Raw genomic sequence first — 22,331 nt, forward strand, 5'->3', positions numbered from 1 at the left:
CCATGGTGCTCATGGACTTGCGTAAGCTCGGCACGGGCACATGGTGAAGTGAGGTGGGATGTAGAGAGGGCAGCAGGTTTTCACAGTTGTGGAGATTTTGATCAAGGGTGGTAAATAACCAATTTCATTATCTTCCAAAGCAAAGTTTGCATCTGAGTTTCTTAAGAGGGAGAACATTTTATGCTTCTAGAACACAGGAAAGCAGGTGGGTGATTTATCATGGGTTTATTTATGGCTGTGGTTAACAAATAAATGCAAACCAGAGATGGCTGGAGATTTAAAGATCTTTCCCTTTTTGCCGCTGTCTTCAGATTGTCCTTCTGGATGGACACAGCCAAATCTTCTTCTGCTATTAACTGAGTGACATCTGATGGACAATGCATCACCATGCTGCTGCTTGTTTCCTCTGTGGATGCTCACTTAATAAAGACCGAATCACTTAACAGAGGGTGAGTGGGTAGTCAAGCTGAATTCCGACATTTGAAAAGCATTTATTTTAAAGTTATTCTTTTTCATTTTACGTATGTTTTCCACGTGATGTCTACTTTTATTCTTCTGAAGAAACACTAAGATTGAGTGACAATCTGGTCTAAATATGTGCAGTTCATTTTTTAGGAAATATCTGCTTTGAGATGGTTTGTATATATATTTTTGCCTTAGCTACCAAGGTGCTGTGTGATAAATTCAGATTGGTCATAAAAACACTGAGGTAAGCTGGTAATAAAATGGTTTCCTTTCTTCAGTCTTAAGGCAGCAGTTATTCAAGGCCCATTTGCGTGCTACTACTTCACATTTTTTTATTTTCTGTCTTTAATTTACCAAGTTTGGGAGGTACCCTGCATGTTAAATGGGGCAACTGGCACTCACTATCTTCCCTTATCAATTCAGGATATAGTTATCACTTATTGTTCTGACACTCCCTAGTTTTTTTTCCTTGTTATATCCTCTTAGAGCTTTGAGGATATTTTTCTGTGTTTTCCTTCCCTTTTTCTTTCTTCTACTGGAGTACCTTTTCATAAAACTCAACTATTTCTTTTTATAGAGCTCCTTTGTCTTCTAGATATTGTGACCCCATAATACTGAACCTCACATTTAAGATGTTATTAGTTGCTCTGTGCTTCCTACCCTGGGAACACTGGAATGTTGGAAATTTTCACTCCAGTGAGCCATTATAGGGATTGTCTGCTGTTCCTGACAATATAAAATAGTTACAAGATACAAAGAGATGCAAATTATAAGAATAAAAGATAAAAAGTCTTGAAAATGCCACTAGCACTTGTGCATCTACTAAAAACCTATAATAATAGCTATTCCTAGCTCTGCCATTACTTGGAAGGAAAAGCAAGAGCTTTGTTGCCAGCAGGGAAGTACCATGTCCTGGATAAATACAATGACTAACAATCTGAGCAGCAGACTTGTGGGGCTGGGTGTTGCTTATGACTGGGACTGTGACAGTTTTGTTAAAATTATCAAACAAAATTAATACTCTGTAAATTTGGTTTATTGTATTTAGAGTGACATGGGTAAAGTACCAAGTATATGAAATAGCCTGAACAGAAAGAGCAACTGGTGTTTTGTTAACTAGCTTATGAGCAATAACACGTTCCTTTTCAGGACATACTTTTTTTTACACTAAGTCGTAGAGCATAAAAAGACTAATTGTTTTTACTTTTAGTATGTTAACGTGTGTTTGTAAGGTTAAATGCAGTTAGTAATATAATCTTTAATGATATTATGAGACTTGTATTGAAAGTATATTGAACCTATAGAATAAGGCACTGCAAGCATGTGAAAAAGTTTCACCTTAATTATTAGATAATTTGCTAATTAGAAATTAGATAGAAATTAGAAAATTTGCTAATGAATATGTAAACTAGGTGGGCAGTTTAAGGTGTTAGAGAGTGGGACTTTGGTACAGCTCCTTTCAAATCATGTGTCAGTGCCCATCATTCATACTGAGACTGACCATAGGAGTTGTCTACATGTTTTGATGACGTTTTGTGAATTTTTAACAATAAGAGTGTTAACGTATTTCATTTATTGTGTAAATATACACATTTTCTTCACTAGAAAAACAAACCTAGCGGAATAACTAGAGAATTGATTCACCTCTACAAAGGCACAGGAACCTTTTTTGCCAGTTTCAATGAACATCATTAATTCTGTGTTCTCAGTTTTGTAGAAATCATACAAACACAGTTGAACAGTTGCTCTGCAGATGTCATCTGAGCACTATTATCCCTGTATCACAAAAGTGATAAACAGAAAAAGACAAATCTCCATGCAGAGATCAAACCCACAACCTTGGTGATTTCAGTACTATGCTCTAACCAGCAGAGCCAATCTCAAGGTGATAAAGGTGATACACAGGTTTTGGGTGACAATACCTGTGAATAGTGGCATAAATACAGCATAGGGACCTTTTCTGAAAGGACAATTACAAATATTTAAACCAAGACAAGGAAGTAAGATGATGGAAAGAAACTTAAATGCTTTTAATAGACAGTGCATTTCATACATTTAAGGCTAAAGAGCAATACTTGTTTGTGGCAAGATGAAGCTGAACGTCATCTCATCTTTTTACCTAAATACCAAAAGTAGATTATTTTTCTTTTCCAAGAATTACATTCTTAAAAGGTAATGTTTAGTGCACACAGATACTGTATAGCTCATTGCTTGTTTGTCTGTTTCGTCAGGAGCCATCCAAGAAGTTTGCTTTACACAAAAGAAGTGTTTGGGGAATCTAAATTAAGCATTTGAACTTCAAGTATTTAGAGGAATCCGGAGATGTGGGGAGGACTTGGCCTACTGTGTTGTGAAAACTGTCAAGTCTGAGGTGATTGCAACGTGGGATGAGTGGGCCAAGGAGCTGGAAGCTGTAAAAAAAAAGAATCTGGCACTAGGGATGGTTTTGGCTTTGTGTCTTTTTTTAATGCCTGGCCCCTCTTCTCTGCCTTTCTTTCCAGAAGGAAGTTGTCCTAATCTCTTGGATTACTGTCCCTTTGCAGAGCATTCTGCTCCTTCTGGTCCCAGCAACTTAACATGTTCACTGCTTTTTTGGAGACCTTCATCTTTTATGGTGTTTCAGAGATGCTGGGGAAGGAGGCCTGTGTACCTTTGCTGTCTCTGCTCCCAAGGCTGATGGCTGCTCAGTGGTGACACGAGCCAGCACACTGGGACTGAATGCCTGGCAAAGCCCAAGGACTTGATAAATTGCAATCTAAACACATACCCTCGGACTCCTAAGCAAATACAGACTTCAATATTGTTGATCTTAGTGATGGGATGGCCTGTTTTCATTTAAAATATTTCAGATTCTTTCATACCAATTCTTTCTGTAGAAACAAGCTACTTGTGCATCTAATGTCTATAGGTTTGTTTTCATGCTCCCTAAATCTCTTTTCCTATGGATGTTTCTTTCACCCATCCCAAAGATAAGAAGTTCTGGCCCTGGATTCCAGCTTTATTATTTCAATTTCATCTCCTGTTTTCTGGAAATGCAGAAATGAAATGCAGAAATGAAGCTAGTCCTCAGTCACTCTTGCTCCCCTCCTTAGTCCCAAAATCAGCATAGCTCATCTGCAAAATAGCAAATTCTACAGATCTAGGAAGTTGCATAATTTTAGCCACAAACCAGCACACACACACAACTTGTGTAAACTTCGAGCAAAAATTATTGTAAATAAGTTCTTAGTATGGCTAGGAAGAATGTGGATATTTAAGATGTATTTTGTTCCTCCAGGTTCGTTCAGGATGCTCAGTTTTGCCCTGGGAGTAGAAAAGTGGCACTCTGGGTTTTTTGCTACTATTCTTACCCCCTGCTCAAGATGTGTGGAAACTACATCCTGAGTACTCTAGTTTCCTCTTTTTATTTGTGCTTCAAGCTTCCTCCTCAGCTGTCTGGAGCCTTATCTGAGTACAAATGCCGGCCTCTGGCCTCCCTCCGGGGCTGCTCTCTTTTTCCTCATTTTGTTTTCTTATGGAAATGACTTCGACAAAGAATCTGCTGTTGCCTTCTGCTGGTTCGTGTATTGCAGGCAGAGATTTGTCCGAAGGCAGGAGGATCAGCAGACAGAACCAAACTGCTCTAGCAAACGTGGATCTGACCCTCTGTGGAAGGGGAATTCTGCATCTCATGCCACGTGAGGCTAAAAAGTCCATTCTTCCCTTTGGGCTGTGACAGAGGATGGGGAAAGTGTTTCTTCACCGTCTCTTACACCTAAACTGAATGGCTGCAGAAGAGTGTCTAATGCCACTGCTCCCTGCTCTTGCAGCTGTGGAATAATACAAGTGCATCAGTCCATCAGTTAAAAGAGATCATCCTGCTACAGAACACAGAAATCTGTTCCCTGTGGCTCTGTGAATAACCGGGATATTTTTAGGTGTAGTAGACCTGTTCACGGCAATTCTTCCGCACGGGGCTTTGGTAACAGCTTCCTCTTGTGTGAAAACACTGCTGTGTGCTTCATGGTCACTGTCTGATCATCTATCATCCTTCCCCATAGAAGTTTCATGTGTCTCAGCTTGAAAGTGAACTTTCCTAAGGCAAAAAAATAAACAAAAATCTGTCACTGGCAGACCGCTATAAAAAAAGCTTATTGTGGTTTGTCAGGTGCATATAAAGGACTTGAAATACATGGCTCTGGGCATCCTAAGAGGTGTTCAACATGGTGTGAAATCATATCTATTTTGCTCTGAGGGGAGCTTGTACATATCTTCCACTTGTTAAACTTGGACTTTTCAGCTCATAGATGAGCTCAGCTGAGATTATTGAATTTCTGCCTGTAGAGAGAGTGAGTCTGACCCAGCATTTGAAAAATCAGTCCTGAATTCCAGCTATTTTTTAAAACTACTGTTCAGTTAAGTCAATTTATTCAATGTATGGCATTTTTGTATATATTTGGTTTATTTCCTGTGATGATATTCTGCCAGCAAGTATCCTTTGGGGAAGTCAGTGTGTAAGCTGGTATTACATAAGGATTCATACTTTTTCCAAGGTTTTGGGTTTTTTTAAAAAAAAACAAAAACATGTATTTCTTACTGATAAATCTGTGCAGTCGATACTTATTACAGTGAATAGTTTTAAATTTTCATTTATTAACTAAGCATTGCATCAACTACAATACTATTTTTTAAAAATACTGAAGTTCAAGGTGACCAACAAAATTACTTCTGCCATGCTAAACCATTTAATTATGTTGCTGTCTTATAACTTGAAGTAAGATCAGTTCTTTCTTGTACTTCCCAGGCCAATTTTTCTCATTAAGATGGCAAACACTCAGTGTCTACCTTCATCTCATGAAACACTCCTCTTTGAGCTTTTAAACCAACAGTAAAGTAATTCACAAAGAATCTAATCACTAAAACCTAAATTATCACAGAATCACTGTGTTGGAAGAGACCTTCAAGATCATTGAGTCCAACCCGTGCTCTAACACCTCAACTAAGCCATGGCAACGAGTGCCACATCCAGTCTTTTTAAAACACATCCAGGGATGGTGACTCCACCACCTCCCCAGGCAGGCCATTGCAGAACTTCATCACTCATCCTGTGAAAAGCTTTTCCCTAATATCCAATATATATTTCCCTTGATGCAGCTTAAGACTGTGTCCTCTGGTTCTGTCAGTTGCTGCCTGGTGAAAGAGACCAACCCCCACGTTACTACACCCACCTTTCAGGAGGTTGTAGAGAGTGATAAGGTCACGTATATTGTTTTCTTTCATTGATCCTCATTTTCTTATTTCCAGGAAGATTTTAAATGGGAGTGTTGCCTTACCAGCTGGAGTAATACAAGCCAGGTCAATATTTGTTTGTGAAGGAGAAGGAACCGATCATTGTTTGTGATGGCTAAAAGGGATTTGAAACCCCATGTCCAGAAGTCATTCTCCAGGTCCTAGCATAAGGATTCTGCTTTTCCTGTCTCTCCTAGGGGAAAGAACTCTGGAAACTGGTGGTAGGCACAGAGGTGGATGGTGCCTAGCCACACAGAGAAAGTAGAAGTGGCGGCTCTGAGAGGGGAGCAGGCTCTGGCACAGGCAGGGCAGCTGGCTGCACATTCTGGTGGCCTGTGCCCCAGGTGACTTCTCCCTGTGAGTGGCCAGTAGGGAAGATGCTGAGAAGCTGATGTCCACTTCTCTGAAAAGAAAGTGAAAGAGCCAGGTTGGTTCACAACTTCCTTTGCAGCGGGAGGCTGACAGCTCTGTAAGCAGTAGTGTGGAGACACTTCTGGTTCCTGGAACAGGACTGAATGTCATAAGCTATGGAGAAAATTTGCTGAGACCCCTCCAGCACTACCCTGTAGTTCTTATTTGTGGTGACTCAGGATTAAAAAGTGATGGAGGGTAGGATCCCTTCAGGCCTTTCAGGCAAGAAGTCTAAATTTGTGTCTTTCACGAAGTTTCCCAGGAGATACAGCCAGAGGTGTGAGTCCATTCTATGGGACAGGTAGGGGGCAGGAAATTATTTTTCAGCAGTTTTTGCCACTTTGTCTCCTTTCATGATTTGGTTGAGGTTTTTTCATGTGGGGGGGGCCTCAGATCCAGAAACAAGGAAGGTCACCTCTTCTCTGGACACTACCTTTTGTGTACCTCACTGGTGTGGAGGGTATCTTCTCAGTCTTGTGTGACTTCAGAAAAATCAAAAACCACAAAAAAAACCCTACTCTAACAAAGCACTTTCTCTCTCTAGCCACAATGCCCTTCTGCCCCCGAGCCGGGCATGCAGTCCTGCTCCAGCGCCCCGGTTCTCTCGGGTAGCCCCGGGCACGCACCGCTGCCCCCGGCCGTGCGGGACCCTCCGGCCCGGTGAAGAAGTCCGAGGCGCTGGTAACGTGGCAGCTCCGAGGCGATCCGTGCTCTGAGAAAAGCAGGAGGTCAGCCTGCAACTTATACGGATTGAGTCATGTAGACTTAACTAACCCCTCCCACCACTAAAGGACCACTAAAGCTCCCCCGTCTCGAGTACCTCTCACTAAGGCAGCTCGGAGCCGGCAGAGGCTGAGAGAGGAAGGAGGGGGGAGCGCGGGAGGAGGGAGCGAGCGCCGGCACTGATGGACGAGCCAAAGGGTAAGGACAGCAGCGAACGGCCGCTCTCCGAAGGCAGCCCTCATCCCCGGCCAGGGGCGCGGGGCTCGGCGGGGAGCCCCCAGGGTGGCGGCATCCCGCGGCCGGCGCTCGGGGGAGGCTGTGCATATTCATGAGGAGCTCCTTCGGGATGTGCCAGTCAGGCGAGAGCTGCGGCTGCGGCATCCCCGAGCGGCGCGTCCCTCCCTCCGCGCCCGCGGAGCGCTGCCGGCGGTGGGCGAGGGCTCCGCGGCGGGGGGCTCGCCGGGGTGGGCGCAGCCTTGCCGCAGTCCGCCCCCGGCTGACATCATCTTCCAGCCCCTGGACTCCTGGTCGCGCCTGGAGGGACAATGCCGAGTTGTGGCCGGGCAGCCCGGGCGGGGGGCCGCGGCCGCCCGGGGGGAGCCGGCGGTGGCCGGGCGGTCAGCGGCGGGAGCGGCGGCTCCGCGCCGGCGGCTGCGGGGTTCGCCCGCCGCGGTGCGGGGATCCCCCGGGCGGGCACAGCCCGCGGCCGGTCCCGGCTGTGCCCGCGCTCTGCCCGGGGCCGGCGCCGCGCTCCGAGGGCCAAGGGGACGGGGAGGGCAGAGCGAAAACTCGGTGGAAGTGTTGTTTCTTAGGAGACCTCGGTGGGAAACAATAGCTCTGGGGCTGGAAGCAATGCGGCGCTGGGTGCGAGGAGCTCTCGCTGCATAGGCTCGGAAGGGGAGGATTCCCCACCCGGCAGCCTGGCAGCCCTTTGCCCTTAACTGCGGTCCTGAGGAGCGGGGCAGGGACCCGGCAATAGCTGCGGATGCTTGTTCGACCGTGATTTTTCTACAAGATACATGTCTTGTACTTGGCTTTGCCTTTTAAAATCAGCTGAAACGGTGCACGTAGCAGCACTAGTCACAACGTTTGGCAGAAACATTTCCTAGTTTAGTATCAGCTTCTTTCTATCTGGGTGCTTTACCCTCTGTTTACAGCGCCTTCTGCGACACGGTCCGTCCTTCCGCGCTGCTGACAGCATTGCGCTGTGCGGGGCTTTCAAACACAAAGCAGGAACTCGGACAAATACGCAAGAGTCAGTAAACAGGGAAAATATTTGGGCAGATAGCTTCTTGTTCAGTACCAGGTGGAAGTCTCTCATTTATCATTGTTATGACAACGGGGAAACAAAATGTGATTTCTTTTTTCCCCCTAGAATAAACAAAATGGTAAACTGGACCTTTCCAACGTTTTATCTTCATAGAATGTAATAAATGACACTTGAGGAGAAGAAGCATTTTCTCAGTTTGACATACATCAAAATTTAAAGGAAAGACTGGCAGAAGGAGAAGGTTAGCTCATTAGTTTATGCAGTCATGAGTGAAGCTGGAAATATTTTGAGATAATTTGCCTTTGTTGAGGAGGAAGATAAGAATAGCTTTGAAATGAGCCTTTTAAAAGTTTCATTCCAAAAATGAAAAATAATGCTTGAGCAGAGATGTCTTTTCTAGTGGATGAGGAATCACAGGGAAGAAACTTGGATAATGAGAACTGATTTAGGAAAAACGACTACGTAAGCCTTCTTTTAGAAGGTGGAATTTTAAAGAGACAGAAGGAAACTAAAGGAAACTGACACTGCTCAAGCCAATTGCAGATGAGGCAATGATCGTTCTATAACAGGCTAACCCACGGAGTATGCAAGTCTTGCAAGACCCTATAGAAAATTAGTGCAATCAATAGCAAGGAATTGCCTTTCCATCTGTGTGGGAAAAGAAAACACCACACTGTTTCTGAGAATGCCTCTCGCAGTACCTTTCCCAGAGGCACATCAATGGGCTCACCACCTGGCAGTCTGGGACAGGTGGTATCCATCAGGTAGGAGGAAGGTTCCACCTTGAAATGAGACCCAAATGCACACCAAGGGTATGTCCTTTCATCAGAAAGGAATTACTAAGAAGTGTTTCAGTAAGACACCTGTTTCCTGTGAGCCATGTCCACAGGGACTGCAATAAGTGCCTTTGAGACACTACTCTTCAGTTTTAGGAAGCTTGTTTTTAAACACTGATACCATCAGCTCTGCTTTGAAATTGGCTACAATGGCCAAAAAATAAATTCTGTTTGGGATGTTACATAGCAACAGGTTATATCATTGATCACGGAATACTTTCTTGGCCAGAAATCATGACAACCTAAAAAATACATGTTACTGGAAGATGCATGGGTGTTCTTCAGTCTGGCAAGAATATGACACTGATCTCATGTAGACAGCAGTGAAAAGAAATAAACTTTTTGAAATTTTATCTATTTTAACATAAAAGGTACTCTGATTTGGAGGTCTCTATATCCACAGAGATTAATTAATCGCTGTCTGATGACTGCTCTCTATATATCATTTCAGCATGGAACAGTAATAAAGCAAAGTCTGACAGGGAAAAAAAAGTAAAGGAATGTGAATGGAAAAATCCACAAATTTAAAGAAGACATATTGAGCAGCATATCAAAACCAAGAATGAAGATGACTTTGATTTGTTCATTCAAGCAGTAAAGGCAGCAAATAGAAGTTAAAGCAAGTAAATGAAAAGGAAATGGAGAATGAGGAAGTGGAGAACACCTCATAGAAAATATAGACTCTGAATTGGGGAAGATTATTTAGAGAAAGTAAAGATGTCAGGGGAAAATCTAAATGTATCAGGGCCACGCACAATTCAAAGGAAGCATTTTAATATGCCTTAGGAACAAAATAATGCATATTATTATAAATTACAAGATCATTATTGGAAGTGGACAGGGCAAGATTTTAATGACAATGCAGGACAAAACCAGAAAAGTGTTGGCTAAATACTTTTCCAAAATTGGAGTTGGCGGGGAGGCAATGAATTCTTGTATGAAGGAATATTTCATGGATGTTCATGGAAGTAGTTTGTTTTGTCGATTAATGTTTTGGGATCAATAAAGTTTAACAACAATTTGAAATGAAACGTGGCTAATACTTACTGAGAAGATCTGTATGCAATGATGTTCATTTTCAGCAAGTTGGAGCACTATGGATGTCCCTGCCAATTGCAAGAACTCTATTGTTCACCCAATATCCCAGCAGTATGATGGTGGATATTCTGGAGAGCTACTACTAATACAGTTTGACATTAGTTTTATATAAATTATTGGATAGATCTCCACAGTAACCAAGTGTTAATGGCTAGTTTTATTACATTCTTTTGGTTTTGTAGAGAATAAAACTTATCAAAGTAACTTTCAGGATAATATTGTAGAAATGGGTGACATTGTCAAAATGGATAACAGAATGAATGCATCGAAAAGGAAATTACTCATCCCAGACAGAAGCAAACTTACGAATTCATGTGGCCCCCTCAAGTGAGCAGATTGGTCTGCATCCTAGGATGGAGATAGTCCCACTTACAAGAGTCTGCAGCAATAATTTCAAGGAATATATTTCTTTTGGTTTTGGAATCTGGCTGGAGAATGCACTTAAAAGAAGGAGTGGTGGGAAATATTTCAAGTACTGGTAGATCCTTTAATCTGTCTTTGCTTTCTTGAAGGCTCTTTTGTTTACACAGTAAGTCAGCTGACTTAAAAAAATAGATGTCACACAGCCTGGTGTGATTCTCATTTGGAAAAAAAAACAGGGTGCATTTTGTTTTCTGCATGTGAACACTCATTGAAGTTCTAGGAAAAAATAATTATTCTTAAAATCTGAGTGGCTGTTGAATAAATCTGGGCTGTAAGTTAAGGGACTTCCAAAGCCTGACTCTCCGGATAGTTATGAACCACTACAGAAAAGAGGAACTGGAAGAACTGAAATCCCTGGCTGGTATCTGACAGCTATGGTCTGGATTATAAGTGCAGGACTGGGAAGGAACTGGTCCTTTATTTTTCAACTAATTATTTGCACTTGTTTTATTTTCCAGAGGGGAAAAAAAATGTGGTTGAAAAGGGTAAATATGAATACCTTCCATGTTTAAACTTCTTTACTATAGATACACTTCCAATGTTGTTCTGATTGCAAAAGTCTCCCTATGACTCTCTTGCAAAGAATGAACTAATGGCTTAAGACCTGGGTAACAATAGACCTCAAAATAGTTATCAAAGGAAATAATCATGAAACAGCTGCATTTTCAGAGGTATTCTACAAGAGGCCTGATGGCATTAGACATTTCCAATAATGATCTAAAAAGAATAAAATCATTGCTGATTTGCAGATGGAGTTTGTCAATGCTGGGAGGACCAGTACAAATACCAATTAAGTCAGAGGAAAAAGTCTAAAGAAGCCAAGAATGGTTGGAAAGATGAGGAGCAAATAAAAGGCTTTAATCCAAGCTTGTAAAAGCACAGCTAATGTGACTTTGTGAGGAAAATTGGACATTCAAACACTGAATAGACCAGAAAGATTTCCAGACAATGTTGTTCAGAAAAACATATGTAGAGGTGTGTGCATGTATAAGTATGTCTATAAATATATGTATGTCTGGGACAGCCATAACTCTGAGGTTTTGAGTTCTTTACTACCAGGGAGGGAGAAGATTGTCCTCTAGTCAGCCTTATTGTGACCATTGCAATCTGTTTGCCCTTTGACTTGTAGTTACGAGAAACATATAGAATATCCTTGAGGAGTTTCTAAGGAGAAAGAATAAATTTAAGAGGCTGAACACCTGAAAAGCAAAGGGTTACAGAAGCTATAATAGTTTATAATCTTTTTGGTTTTACCTAAATGGCAAAACTGGCATAATGTGGTGCAAAAGTATCATGCTTAGTTACATTCCTTCTTTTCTTAAGACATCTTTCCACCTGTGGGTTTGAGAGCAGCTAGGAAATGAAACTTTTGGGTTAATACCCTCAGGGTAGGTATTTTATACCTTCTTACCAGCCCAATGCCCAATAACAGTGTTCCACAGAGCTGGATGTGGCTGGAAGTGTGTTGAGACAGGAGCTGAGTTCTCAGCTTAGAAATCATCTGTTCAAGGTGGTTAAGATTTGGTTAGAGATGGAAGTGTTTGGGCTGAATATGGGATGAAGCAGGTAATACTGAAATTATTTTGGAGATCCACCTCATAAGAGATTAGTATTGCTTGAGACTGATAAAATTTAAATTGTAAAATTTGAGATCATGTTCACAAGAGAAACACCTCAGTTGGTTTTCTGAAAGCCAAGTTAGATGGGGACTACTTATAAAACTCTGTTATTATTATTTTTTCATCTAGGTGTGATAACTGGCTTTAAGTTTCAAATCATTGGAAACCTCCCTTTCCTGAGCAAAGGTTTATGGCAGGCATTTCCATCAGAGTCTCTTAGTCACAGAGCTGTTGCCAGAATACTCACACAGAGAACAGCAAAGCCTAAGGGTGCACTTCCACTTTATATCATTTCATATAAGTCTTGCTGCTGAAAGAAAAGGCACCTGTCCTTATCTCTAACCTTGTTCTTTTCATTCTGTGATAACTTTCAGCTTGTCTAACTTGAAAGTCAACACTGGCCCAAGTGAGAGAACAGAAGGAGGGTAAGGGTAAAAGTCATTTTCATGAAAGTTATTGGGAGGTGCAGGAGGAAAATTTTCACTGCAACACAGAGAGAGACATGAAACAAGCCCTGTGCTCTGAAACACTGCATTAGCAGTACAAATTAAGGAATGAGTTAAGGGGGAAAGTGTGAGAGGCCAGATGGAAGAGAACAGAGTCAGATAAGTGCACACTGAACAAATTCATCTGCTCACACCATCTCGTGCATTTGCTGCCCATAAATGTGGAAAATGCTGCAAAAATCAGTTTCCCATCCTGCTTTTTGGGCTCCTTGTCCCTCTGTCCCCAGTGCTGCACTGGCTGTTCACACTCAAGGGTGATGCAGGCAGTGTAATGGTCAGTACTGGCACTCTCCTGTTGGTGCTTAGCAATGCCACAACTCTGCCTGTTGTGGTTCTTGCCTGAAACCTTTGAGGCCCATTTTTGTCCATTCCAGCTTGGGAAGAATTTTCAGTGAGAATCTGCAGAACAGCTTCACTGTCTTCCTTCACATTGCCTTTCAAATTTCCTTTGTGCTGTCAACACAGGGATTAAGTTTCTAGTATGAGGAGACATGCATCCTTCAGTCTGACTTATGCTGTTCTATGCTCTCTGGACCTTCACCCAGCTGAATACTACATCTCTTCTGAATAAAAAGTAACCTTTACAGGGTAACCGACTGATTTACAGGCTGGAACTTGCACCTTTAAGCAAAAGTTTTTATGTTGCTTAAGTTGAGGCTCTTAGCTTGATTTGTATTCTCCCCTTTGATTTGTATTCTCATCCTGAAGAATCTTGGCCCTGATCACTAATCATGGTGAATGCCAGAGCGTTCTTGATTGAGAGGATGCAAAAAAAAATGGACCTGTTTTTACAAAGGAATGAAATTCAGTTTGTTTTCTTATTAACTATATGCAACCTCTCCACCAAAGCTCAAACCATCCCTGGCCTTTGAGCTCTGTGTGCTGAGTGGAAAAGGTGAGTCAGCAGCTCAGACTCAGAAACCACTACAGCCTCTCAGCTGGTTCACAGCACTGCCACAATCTGCTTGTAGGGCTCGAGACACAGGAGAGACAGGAGAGGCTGGTCCAGCTGCTGTGGTTTCTAACCTTCTCCAGAAGTCCCTCTGCAGCTGGGGGCAGGGGAGGCAGCAGCATCTCCACCTTCCTCCCTGGGCTTAGCAAGAAGGGGCAGACTCCTCCAAAAGTGAGGGATGGAGGGAATCTGGAGTCCCTTCAGTAGAGCTGATGGATGGAAACATCCAGAGTGCATGGCAGAGCCCAGGGAGCAGGCATGCAGTGGGAGGAAAGGTGGAGCAGCTCTGTGGAGGGTGGGTTTGGTGGTGGGGACGGGTAATGGAATGGGATTTGTTCCTCTGCTGAAAACTGTCCCTCCCTGCTCTTTGCCAGAATGGGAGTGGGCAGCTCCTGCCAGGGAGAACATCTGCTCTTTGCCACAATCAGCCCTGGCTGCTGGCTCCAGATTCTTTTGGGAAATGCACTGGAAATCTGCAATTTTGTCTTGAATTGAATGTGGCAAATAAGTTGATCTAAAGCTTCTATATATTTAGTCTCACTTCACTGAAATAGTATAGGAAGCTTACTGTTTATCAGCTTTGCTTGAGACTGCAGTAAGCATGAACACAGTGGAAGCCAAAAAGAACTTTTTTTTCTGGTAAATCTAGTGGTCAGGCTCTTGTTTACAATACTTAGAAATACTGCTGTGACCAAAATCATGAAAGCCATACAGAAAAGAAGAAAAGAATGCTCCAGCACAGTTCTTTAGAATTTATTCTGTCATTAACTAAAAAGAATTAGGACCGTATTTGACAGGTGAAACTATGGCATAAGACAGAGATAGGATAGTCCTTTTTTGTGGCAGAGCAAACAGAGCTGTTAAGCAAACTGTGAAACTAAACCCCTGCACTTCATCCTAAAAATAGTGGTTTACAATAAAACCTGGCCCTGTGCTATGAACTCCTTGTTAAAGACAGTAATTTCACAGTTGCTTTTTAGGTTACAAAGCGTGTCGCAGCTACACAGACTAGTAATTTCTCTACCAATTTAAGAATCTTAAGTCTGTGGCCACTTGGCACCCAAGAGTGTTAACTGGATCCCATAGGCCTTGCTGGGAATAGATGTCCTTCTGTAAATAGAGATTTGGAGGACTTCTTTTGCCTCTCTGTTTCTCAGGAGGCTGTAACAATAAATTTACACATCTCAAGAATTTTTGGTGTGGTGTAGCAGTTAGTCTTTAGTTTGTTGGCATCTTTATAATGTAGCAATGAATTCTTTTAACTCTACTGGTTTCTCCTTCCTCCATCCCTGAAGTCTGCAGGAAGAATACATAGGGAATGCCATCATTCCTCCATGAGGCTCTGATGCCTTTGTTTCTCTGTTTCAGCCTGTTTCTTCTAAACTAAATGACATTTTAGATTTTTATTCCGTCTTTAAAGTTGTAGCAGAACTGCATAGAAATTGTAGCATGAGTCATGTGTGTACTTTACTGGACCATTAATCTCCAAATTGTTGTTAGTCTGGCAGAACATCTGAGAATATATCAAAATGATGGAAGATAAATTTAAGAGTAGCTGTAACCAAAGTGTGCTGCTCTTTCCCTGGACCTTGGTAATTCTGCCTCTCTGCAGGAGAGAATGTGCTGCAACCCCTGGTCCATGAGAACTACCCAGACAAGTGGATGAGGTGGTCCACAGGGCAGAGCATTGGGATGGCTGCTGCTCTCTTATGCTTTTTCATCAACCAGGGAAAAAAGGCTAATGGTGCTGACCTCTGTAAACTCCTTGGCAATGTAGGAGTGAAAAATACTGTGTCAAATTTAAGTATTATGAGTTGTTATGAGGGAAAGGCTGACAAAACTTGGATGGGGCCTCCAGAATTACCTGTTTAGTATTAGCTTCCCATATGATGTGGGCAGACAGCACTGCTGAGAGCTGGGGTCAGCTGTGAAAGCCACAGAGCCAAGGGGAGTCTGGCAAATTGGGAAAGTAGTGAGAGAGTCCTGGCCTTGCTTGGTGCCTATGTGCTGGGAGAAGGCTGGACTCATAAGAATGTGACATGAGAAAATGTGAGTGCAAAAAGCCTCCTTGTGGGTGCTGTGGTTCTGCTCTGGGATAACTGCAGCTGTCCTGTCTCACAGGAGCTTTATGGCAGAAGCTGAGGTTAATGCCAGCCTTGCCCTGCAAGCCTGGATATAAGAACAGTACAGGTCTCAGTGACAATGGTCTCACCCTGTAGTGTCACAGGCAGCTGCTTGGTGGTTGACAGGCTGAAAACAGCTCCAGCTCTAACATTGTTGGTGAGAGTTTAGTTGAAAACTGTTTTAAATCCTCTGTGGTGAGTCTGGTAGTGACACGCAGGGACAGGTTTCATTGTTGCTCTGCAGGATTTCAGCATCCTCTAACTTCCCAAAGACTGCCACTGCTGCTGTGCTCGTGCTGTGCTACAAGCTCTGAGCAGGAGACCTGGCTGCATCTGAGCAGCAGAACTGCATGGAAACCACAGCAGGCCTAAAACCTACTTCCTTTGCTGCTGTCGTAACCTAACCAAAGCAAGGAGACCCTTTCCCAGCTGCAGTGATGGCCTGTGAAAACACACCATGCATAAGGTAGGCATGCAGCTGGAGATGCAGGAACCCTACAGCTGGCCTGGCAGAAATGTGAATGGAAATATGTGTGTGGGAGAGAGGAGAAGCAACAGATCAAGGAGTAACAGAATGGTCTGTATTGATAACTGACTGCACTAAAATGTGTTTGCAACAAGCCTGGCTGCCTGTGCCCTGATAAGCCTCACATGGATGGCTTGTCAGGAAAAGGCCTGGGTGCTGATAAAGTGCAGACAAGTCCTTGGGCAGCAAAACTGCTCAAATAACAGAGGGATTACAGTAAACTCACAGCACATCCTCTGTGCAAGTTGTCCTTCTCCTTTCCCCACAAGCAGACAGACAGTGGGAGCTAAGATACCCAAAATGAGAGGGGAGAAAAGGGCACTGAGCAGCCTCCTCTTCTAGATAAAAGGGATTTCCAGGCAAAAGGATCACCCTGTGGTAACCATTAACTCCTGAAGAAGGCAAAAGACCTGCTCAAGAATTTGTAGCTTGTCACTGAAGAGGAATCCAAGAGGTGCAGTGAAGATTTGGCACTTGGCACTCTTAGGTCTCATCTCACAGAGGATCCTGCTGGAGCACCTTGGCGAGTTTCGTGCCTGTGAGTATAGGGGGAGTGAGAAAGAGTGGGTGAGAAAATGGGACCAAAACTATGTTTTTAAATGAACATTGTCTTCCTGTTTCATAAGGTCATGCGCTGTTGCTGCATTAATTTGCTGTATTATAGCTACATTAAACACTTCTCAATTCTTAAGCAAAACTTTCACATCTTTTTTCATTTATAACTACTAAGACCATCAGAGTTTAAGAAGCTTTTGTTTTGATGTGATCAGTGTAGCAAAAATATAATCAGGCCTAAGCTGAGTTGTAAGAGGCTCTAAGAGCTGAAAAATACTGGATAAAAATACCAGACAAAACAGGAGGGCAAGGAAAGTTCTCAGATGCTTTCAGGGATGGCAAGTGCAAAACTGAAACTACTCCCTAGCACTTTGACTTCACCATTCCCACCCAAAGTAAGTTGACTTCCCGCATGCCTGCATAAAGGATGAGCAGGTCACAGCCCAGGAAGAGACCGACTGCTGAGAGTCATCTGAGTAAGATGCTCTGGGAGCCCAGCCAGTTTATAAATGGATTTAAGGCTAGGGTTCCCACATCTTTTCTGAGGAGACAGCCCCAAAGAGCTACTGTACAGCTTCTATTTCTCCTTCAGCTGCTAGCCTTCATTTCTATATTTCATATCTCTCTAAGTGAGCCCCATCTCTTTGGGATCAGATCCTGCTTTCAGTTAGTGATGTTGGCTTTATGAGCATCTAAAGTTTGAGTTATTTTTCTCTTGTTTATCTTCTTCTGAGTTTAATTGTTTCTTGTAAAAGATGGTGGTTTCCATAGATACCTTGGACATCATTTATCTCTCCTTCCTGGACATACAGTTCCTCCCAATGAATTACACAACAATTTGCCATATCTGCTTGAGGCCTTGGTTTCTTTATCCACATCACTGCTATACTGAGCATTTTAACTGTTGTTTTAACATGTCATCTTGATAAGCTGCTTTCTTCTCTTTACAGAGCTTTCCATCCACATGATGGAACTCTTGTCCAGACAGTTTTAAATTCAAAAATGGTACATTGCATGTCTATTTTAGGATTTTGTACTGATAATTGTTGGAAACTTTAGCTCAGCTTTTCTCTGCTATGGGCAACTGTTAAACAGAACAGTGTTTTGTTATTTTTCTTCCCCTCCCTCCCGCCCCCTTGAGAAATGCTATCAAAGAACAAAGTCTGGCAAAGTATTCATGATTGGTATGCTCCTAAATGAGAGCTGAGATAGCAATGACGTTATTCTTTCAGACAGCTCTAGCGTGAGTTTTCTCCTCTTGTCCTGGCTCTACCTTGTCTGGGAGGAAAGCATTTGTCCTGGATTGCAGAGCTAGATGCTGATGTGAGTCACTGCTTGGTATTTAGTGGTGAGAAATTAGAGCACTATCAGTCTCCCCAAATCCTAACAGAAACAAATAAAAATCTGGACATGGTGTAAATTGTGCTTTCTTGGGTGTATTTTGCTCTTATCAGGCTATTCAATGCACAAGTGGGGCTGTACTGCTGATTCAGCATCACCAGAAATGATGCCAGGGCAGCTCCAGGCCACATTTAAGGAATTACAAAGGAGGCCATTAGAGTCACAAGTTTTCTCTTTAGCTGATTTATAAATGGATTTGTTTTCTTGCTTGCTCATTTGTCCCAGAGCTGTTAATAAATAACCTTTTCAATGTCCCTGCTCCTGCAGGAGATGTGAGGAAAATGTGTGCTCATGTGAAGCTGCTGCAAGCTCTGCAGCTGGGCTGGAGATCCTGTGGCTGGAAGGTCGGCTCTGGTTTGAGCTTGGTACCTCCCATCCCAAGCCAGAGGGAGAATGGTGCTGAAAGGGGCTGGGAAACAGAAGGCTGCAGGAAGCAGCAGACCTGTAGCTCCTTTTTGCACAGGCCCAGGGGATCTGGACAGAAGGGTGGGCTGCTCTGACTGTCCCCCCGTACCTATGCTGCATTATCCAAAATATTTCATGTTTGCATTTTGAAATATTTGAGGCAAGATTAGTGGGGAGAGGGAAGATTAATGGAGACACACAAACTGAAGGCCAAATTATGGCTTGATTATAAATGGGTTTCTTTCCCTGAGCCTAATTCTTCTTTCAGGAATCACTGCACATCCCAGTAATAAGTAATCTGAACTTTAGAGATTAATAGCATTCTCTGCCAGCCCATTCATCCAGCAAAACTCCTTTGCTGTTTTGTTACATGTCAGTATGAGGTTCCAGCCTTTTCAAAGTGCTCCTCTGACCATGAAAATTTAGATTCATATTTACCTTATTACCTTTGTAACTTCCAAGAAGTATTTCTTCTCTTATGCTCAGGAATTTTGTCAAGGCCTGTGCCCCACAATAGCCTTTGATCCCATGTTCCTTACCATTGGTTGTCACTGAAAATACCACAGGGTAATTTGTTTCCTGTTATTTGAAATGGAAATTGTAGGAGCATGAGGAACAGAGAATTATATTCATGCCAAATATCATGAGCTGAATTCTCCTCATGGTTTGTGGGAATCCTAATTACTAAAGCTGACCTCTGAGAAATCAGTATATTTTTCCACAAGGTCTAGAGAGTGGATGTGCTCCTCAGCAAGAAAAAGAAACTATTCCAGCTGTTTCTTGTCCTGTGTTCTGCAATGAGGAATGGAGATTGCAGTGCTGACAGCTGAAGGTAAAGGGGTGAGTTGGGAAGTGTTTAAGCAGAGTCCTGTCTTTCTTTATGCATGCAGCCCAGCCCTGCCTGCTGAAAGGAGGCAGCAGGCTGGGATTAGTTGCACAGGGAAGGTGCCTGCAGCGTTCTCTGCTGCAAATGGATGCTATGAATGTTAAGGGAGGAAAGACTTACTGGGTACCTTATAGGACTGAGAAATGCTCTTTTAAGACAGCAAATAGATATGCTGGAAATCACAATAGTAAGGGGTGGCACAAGCTGGGTACAGGCAAAATCCCAGGCACAGTGAGGAATTGCAGCTCATGCACTCGCATGTGGGACTGCTGTGGAATGGGCATCGCCCCAGGGCTTTGCCAGTGGCTCTGCTGATGCTGCACCAGCTTGGAACAGTGTTTGCGTGTTCGTGATCAGTCTCCAATGGTTTTTGCTCCTGAATGGGAAGTGAAACTTCAGGAGAAATGCTGGTTGCTTTTCTGCGCAGAAATCGCTGGGCAGCACGGGCAGCGGCTCGGCGGCGGACATGTGGCACTGCGGGCAGCTGTGCTGTTTCTGTGGGAAAGCAGGGAAGCCAGCCCCTGAGGGCAGTAGTGTTATTCAACACACAAGGTGATCCCAAGAGCCTACAGTTCAGAGAAAAACATCCTTGAGGCGTGGTGAGAGGCTTGGTGGCCTCAGCCCCTTCAGGGCAGGGACGGTTGCCTGTGGAGAGGGCACGCAGGAAAACTGGGGACTGCTGGGCTTGTGCTTTGCCACCACTTGCTGGGTGCAGAGCAAGCTGGGGATGGCAGGGTGTTTGGATCTCTTTCCTCTGCAGTCATTCCCCATCAGAACCTCCTGTGGGGCATTGCAGCATTTACAAACCTCAGGACTTTTTGTTCTCCAGGAAGTTCTGAAATTGCTGGCCCAATGTGGGTGTTGAAGGGGGGAGTGGTTGTTCTGGAGGCTGTTTCCTCTCTTTTTTTCATAATAACTTGTACATCCCCCTCATGTGTATATGGTTGATAGGACACAGGAAAGGGTGGGCCGTGCTGGGTTAGTGATGTGACTCACCCATCACCCATCTTCCAGGGTAAGCAGTGGTCCTGCTGTCTTCAGCAGCAACCACAATTGCATACAATAGCTGCCTGAGGCTGAACAGGGGGCAAGAGACCAAGGCAAGTGAAGATAGTGCCTGTCACCAACCAGGATGCTGGGGACAGAGACGGGAATGGCTTTCTATATAGGACAAGAAAAGCTGATATGATGGTGGATTTTAGTGAAAGACAAAGCAATTTCTCAGAACTGAAGGTGACCATCTCACAATTTGCAATGCATTACTTCTAGCTCAAGAGAAATGTATGTTGACCCCAGTCACAAGAGAAAAAGAGGAATGTCTCTGAGAGTTTCAAACTATTATAAAAGTAATGCACACTTATTCTGTGTCAACAATGTCTAGTAGCTCTTAAAAGAAGTAACATCACAAAGTAAAAAATACTTGAGCTGAATCAGCAGAGTATTTAAAATGTGAAAATAGGAATGCCGATAAGAAGCAACCCATTCTCTTTTTATTTCATTCCACAAAAGCCATAATCCAACTCTTGAAAGTTATGTTAATTTGAAAATAATAAAATCTCTTAAAGATGCATATTCGGAGGCAATAAAAGAAGATAAAACTAGTGCAAATTTAAAGTTGGAAAGTGAAAAAGATAGACAAAAGAATCATAAGGAAAAAATCATGGCCAGGGAGTTAAGAAAAGGAAAAGAATGTAAGGATCTTGAGCACAAGTGGAAGCCTGGCAGCACCGTTGGGCCATTGCAAGTCTGTGTATTCAGACTATCAATAATGACAAAGCTAAAATGTGTCAGTGCTTGATGCATCTTTTTTTTTCCAAAAAAGACAAACAAATGCCTCCACATCATGTGATAGTTAAGCATGTTCAAGCAATAATTTAGCTGGTAAGCTTGGGAGGAGGGGAAGCCCCCTTGAGCTCACTGGATATTTTCTGATGAAACTTCAAGCTTTGTGGATAATGGCAATAAATCTTCTGCAGTTAAAATATAGCTTTGATGGCTAGCAGGAAATTAATACCAGAGGTTTCCTTACAGGAAACTGATGCAACTGCTAACAGTTTTCTCTTCTGATTTGAAAAACCTCTTTGATGTGAGAATTGTAAAGAAATTAGTATAAGTATAAGGAGGATACCGGCTTAGAAGTCCAGTAACCATCATATAAATGTGAAAAAAAATGATCTAAAAGTTATTGTGTCAGCAGCATCCTGACACTTGCTGATTGTATTTAAAAATATTGAGTATCTGGGTCTGACTGCTGTGATGCAAGCCAGAAAAATATATTTTTGCTGAGGGGCAATTAATGAGCAGGCATTGGGAAGACTTATGGGGGCAGTATATAACACCAGGGAGATGGGCTGTGAGGCCAAGGTGGGAGGGGGTGTGAGCACCATCCCCAGCCCTGCTCCGTGGGAAGGTCTCTGACAGAGGGACCTGCTTTGTGCGTGGTGAATGGGGCACTTGTTGGTGTGGCAGTCTGGGCCACTGGGGCTCATGGCCAGAACCCCTGGACATCACCTCTCCAGCAGTTCCTGCACTGCAGGGCCACAGGGCTGCACAAAGCCCCTCTGTGCTGCGGGCAGCTGTGCTGGGAGAGAAATGTCTGCTGCCTGCTCCTTTGTACCCATATCTCTCTGCTCAGCTTTTGCTGCCTCCAGCACCCAGCAGCTCTCCAGGATTTCCACGTGCTTTTCTTTTTTCCAGGAAAAGAGGGCTCATTCAATGTGTCTTGTGCAATTTCCCAGGGCTGTATCCCAGCCACAACACTAAAAGCAGCAAAAGGATGAGGCACTCCCACACCAAGCAGGGCTGCACACATGGATAGCACCCAGCAGGGTGGCTGCCGTGGCTGAATTATGACTGAACAAAAC

At 43.3% G+C, this 22,331-nt stretch overlaps 1 protein-coding gene across 4 annotated transcripts in view; it reads left to right on the plus strand.

Annotated features, from left to right (window-relative positions):
- The first annotated feature begins 6,906 nt into the window (after positions 1–6,906).
- The window catches only part of ENTPD1 (ectonucleoside triphosphate diphosphohydrolase 1), a 33,326-nt gene continuing 17,901 nt past the window's right edge, over positions 6,907–22,331 (plus strand). For 2 of the 4 annotated variants that reach the window (XM_021536445.3, XM_085582617.1), the window contains exon 1: positions 6,907–7,065. In XM_021536445.3, the coding sequence (XP_021392120.3) occupies positions 7,050–7,065 (16 nt within the window). In that variant the 5' untranslated portion in view covers positions 6,907–7,049. Of the gene's footprint in view, positions 7,066–7,591; positions 16,759–22,331 lie in introns of those variants that run through there. The other 2 variants (XM_085582618.1, XM_085582616.1) reach the window with 2 other exon arrangements.

The sequence above is a fragment of the Lonchura striata genome, chromosome 6, assembly GCF_050655825.1.
Source record: "Lonchura striata isolate lonStrDom1 chromosome 6, ASM5065582v1, whole genome shotgun sequence".
Lineage (NCBI taxonomy): Eukaryota > Metazoa > Chordata > Aves > Passeriformes > Estrildidae > Lonchura > Lonchura striata.